A 2,995-nucleotide genomic window follows, 5' to 3' on the forward strand; every position below is an offset into this window, starting at 1 on the left:
AGAAAAACCGCACTGTCATTAATGGAACAAATCAGATTAAGGTTTAATGCTTCTATTCAAACGTTCCCTTTTTGAGGCTGGTTGGCAGGTGTATAATGGAGAGGCGAAGGCGAACGCTCTCACGCCTAGGTGTGAGATGATTATTCAAATAGGGCTGTGAGGAAATTTGGGATTGGAGGTTGTGTGGCGCGCACATTGCTATATCACCGTTCACCGCTTGCCACCCCGCGTCACTTCAAGGCACTGTCAATAGAGGGTCGTTTGCAGAGGCAGCGCACAGCCCAGCCTGTGGAACCCAGCACTTTCCAAATAAGCTATTCCGCATTTCGACACGGGGGAGATCCATCGCCCACAATCTTGTATAAGCAGGAACTTTTTTTTTCCCTCTCACTCTCTCTCTCTCTCCCTCTCTCTCTCTCTCTCCCTAGCCCTATAATGCACTCTACCTCCAGCATGCTAGGCACAGTGAAAATGGAAGGACATGAACACGCAGACTGGAGCTCCTACTATGGTGAATCCGAGGTAGGTTTGGGCTTTTTTTTAAAAAAAAAGGCAATCCTCTTTATGTACAAGATAATATTAGCCTTAAGATAATATTAACTTTGCGATCAAATATTGACTTGTGGCGCTTTCAATTCCTCCACGATTTGCACCGTAACATTCTTTAAACAATCTTCTATTTGCCTAAAATAGAGTTTCAGTTGTACATTTAAATACTTCGAAAGCGCTGGAGACATAACTTATTTAACTGCCCCCTTTTTTTGAGGCCGGTGATTGAATTCAGTGTTATTTACGGAAAGTCAAAAGTTGAGTTTTGACTCGACTGTGTCCGGATTTATTGGAAGTCTATCTCCCTGTCCCTAAACCGCACAAACCCGCTCTGTGGGCTTCTTTTAGTTCAAACATCATTACTGCTAATTTTTTATATTTATATATATTTTTCCCCATTTCTCATTGCGGAATTCGTTCATTCCCGGGCAGAATTGTATCATTTAGACCAACACATCAAAGCAACCAGACCTAGTTATTCAGTATCCAGCTGGTGTTTATTTTTTTTTAATTAGATTATTATTGAAACAAAAAAAAGTGAAGCTTTATTGCCAACAATCAACAAACAAACCGCAAGCAAGTTCGAACTTTGGTCGTTGCAAACGAATGACAATGCTGCAATGGATTATTTGTTCAGGCGAATTACATGTTAAAAACTTTTAACCCGGTTGCGGGGACATGAATTGGATTCAATTTCAATTTTTTTTGGAACAAGCAAGGGATGGATTTGGGTTTTGCCATTTATTGGCTTTATAACTTTAAGGAAGGAGTAACATATTTAATTTACAAGGAAAACTTTAACTCAATTGCGGGTACCATTTGAATTCTGTTTTTGGAACAAACAAGGAACGGATTTGAGTTTTACCCTGGCCATTTGTAACTTTAAGGATGGAGTCAAAAAATGATAATAATGAAGTTTTAACCAGGTTAGTTAATGCGTTGGCAGTTTCTCAATAATGACCATTGTATATTTTTTCTTCTTGTTTGGCTCCTAGGGTTACCCTGCTGTGAACAATATGAACCCGGGGATTGGGATGAACGGGATGAATACCTACATGAGTATGTCTGCCATGGGTACCACGGCCAACATGACAGCGGGCTCTATGAACATGTCTTATGTCAGTAACGGTATGAACCCGGCGATGACTGGTATGTCTCCTGGAGCGGGGGCAATGAATGGAATGGGAGCAGCCATTACGGGCATGGGCAATGCCCTCAGCCCCAGCATGAGCCCGATGAGTGCCCAGGCCAGTTCTATGAACGCCCTGACCTCCTACAGCAACATGAGTATGAGCCCCATGTACGGTCAATCCAACCTCAACAGGTCAAGGGATCCCAAGACTTACCGCCGCAGCTACACCCATGCTAAACCGCCTTACTCCTACATCTCGCTCATCACCATGGCTATCCAGCAATCCCCCAGCAAGATGCTGACCCTGAGTGAGATCTACCAGTGGATCATGGACCTCTTCCCCTTTTACCGGCAGAACCAACAGCGGTGGCAGAACTCCATCCGCCACTCCCTGTCCTTCAACGACTGCTTCCTCAAGGTGCCCCGGTCCCCGGACAAGCCGGGCAAAGGCTCCTTCTGGACCCTCCACCCGGACTCGGGCAACATGTTCGAGAACGGCTGCTACCTGCGGCGCCAGAAGCGCTTCAAGTGCGAGAAGAAGCAAGCGCTGAAGAACTCGCAGGACCCCGGCCGCAAGGCGTCCGCCGCCGGCGACACCGGCTCCACCGGCAGCGGCAGCAGTCCCGAGGGCAGCGCCGGCAACGAGTCGCCCCACTCCAGCGGCTCGCCGGGCAGCGGGCAGAAGAGAGCCCTGGTCGACCTGAAGTCGAGCTCCACCCTCAGCCCCGAGCACAGCAACGCCGTCTCCCAAGCCCAGCAACACTTGATGCACCAGCATCACTCAGTGCTGTCCCACATCCCCACGGAGGCTCAGAGCCACCTCAAACCAGAACACCACTACTCATTCAACCACCCCTTCTCAATTAACAACCTCATGTCTTCGGAACAGCAGCACCACAAAATGGACTTGAAGGCGTACGAACAGGTGATGCACTATTCTAACTATAGTTCCCCCATGTCCGCCAATCTGCCCATGACTCCCAAAACCGTCTTAGATTCATCGCCCATCTCCAGCGACACGTCTTACTACCAAGGTGTGTATTCCAGACCCATTATGAACTCTTCTTAAAATAATAATTAAAAAAATGGAGATAAACTTCCCCTGGTACAAATGGACTCCGATGGCTGTGTACATTTGTAACAAATAATAATTAAAGGGAAGGGGGAGGAGGAGGGTCGGTGTGTGTGGGGAGGCAGTCGTTTTGTGCCCAATGCATATTGTTGATGTTCCGAAACTCTTAGCTGTCTCAGTTGTTTAGAGGTTGATTTTTGTTTTATTTTTGTTCTTTCGGGGTTTTTTTTAAAAAATATGTC

The 2,995-nt window shown here is 46.6% G+C and overlaps 1 protein-coding gene across 1 annotated transcript; it reads left to right on the forward strand.

Annotated features, from left to right (window-relative positions):
* The first annotated feature begins 435 nt into the window (after positions 1 to 435).
* Positions 436 to 2,750, forward strand: foxa2 (forkhead box A2). The gene is made up of 2 exons (XM_080199733.1): positions 436 to 522; positions 1,545 to 2,750. The coding sequence occupies exons 1-2, from the start codon at positions 436 to 438 to the stop codon at positions 2,748 to 2,750; spliced, it is 1,293 nt and encodes a 430-aa protein (XP_080055859.1).
* The last annotated feature ends 245 nt before the right edge of the window (positions 2,751 to 2,995 follow it).

This window comes from Carcharhinus amblyrhynchos, chromosome 12, assembly GCF_965287045.1.
Source record: "Carcharhinus amblyrhynchos chromosome 12, sCarAmb.v2.hapA, whole genome shotgun sequence".
Taxonomy (NCBI): Eukaryota; Metazoa; Chordata; class Chondrichthyes; order Carcharhiniformes; family Carcharhinidae; genus Carcharhinus; species Carcharhinus amblyrhynchos.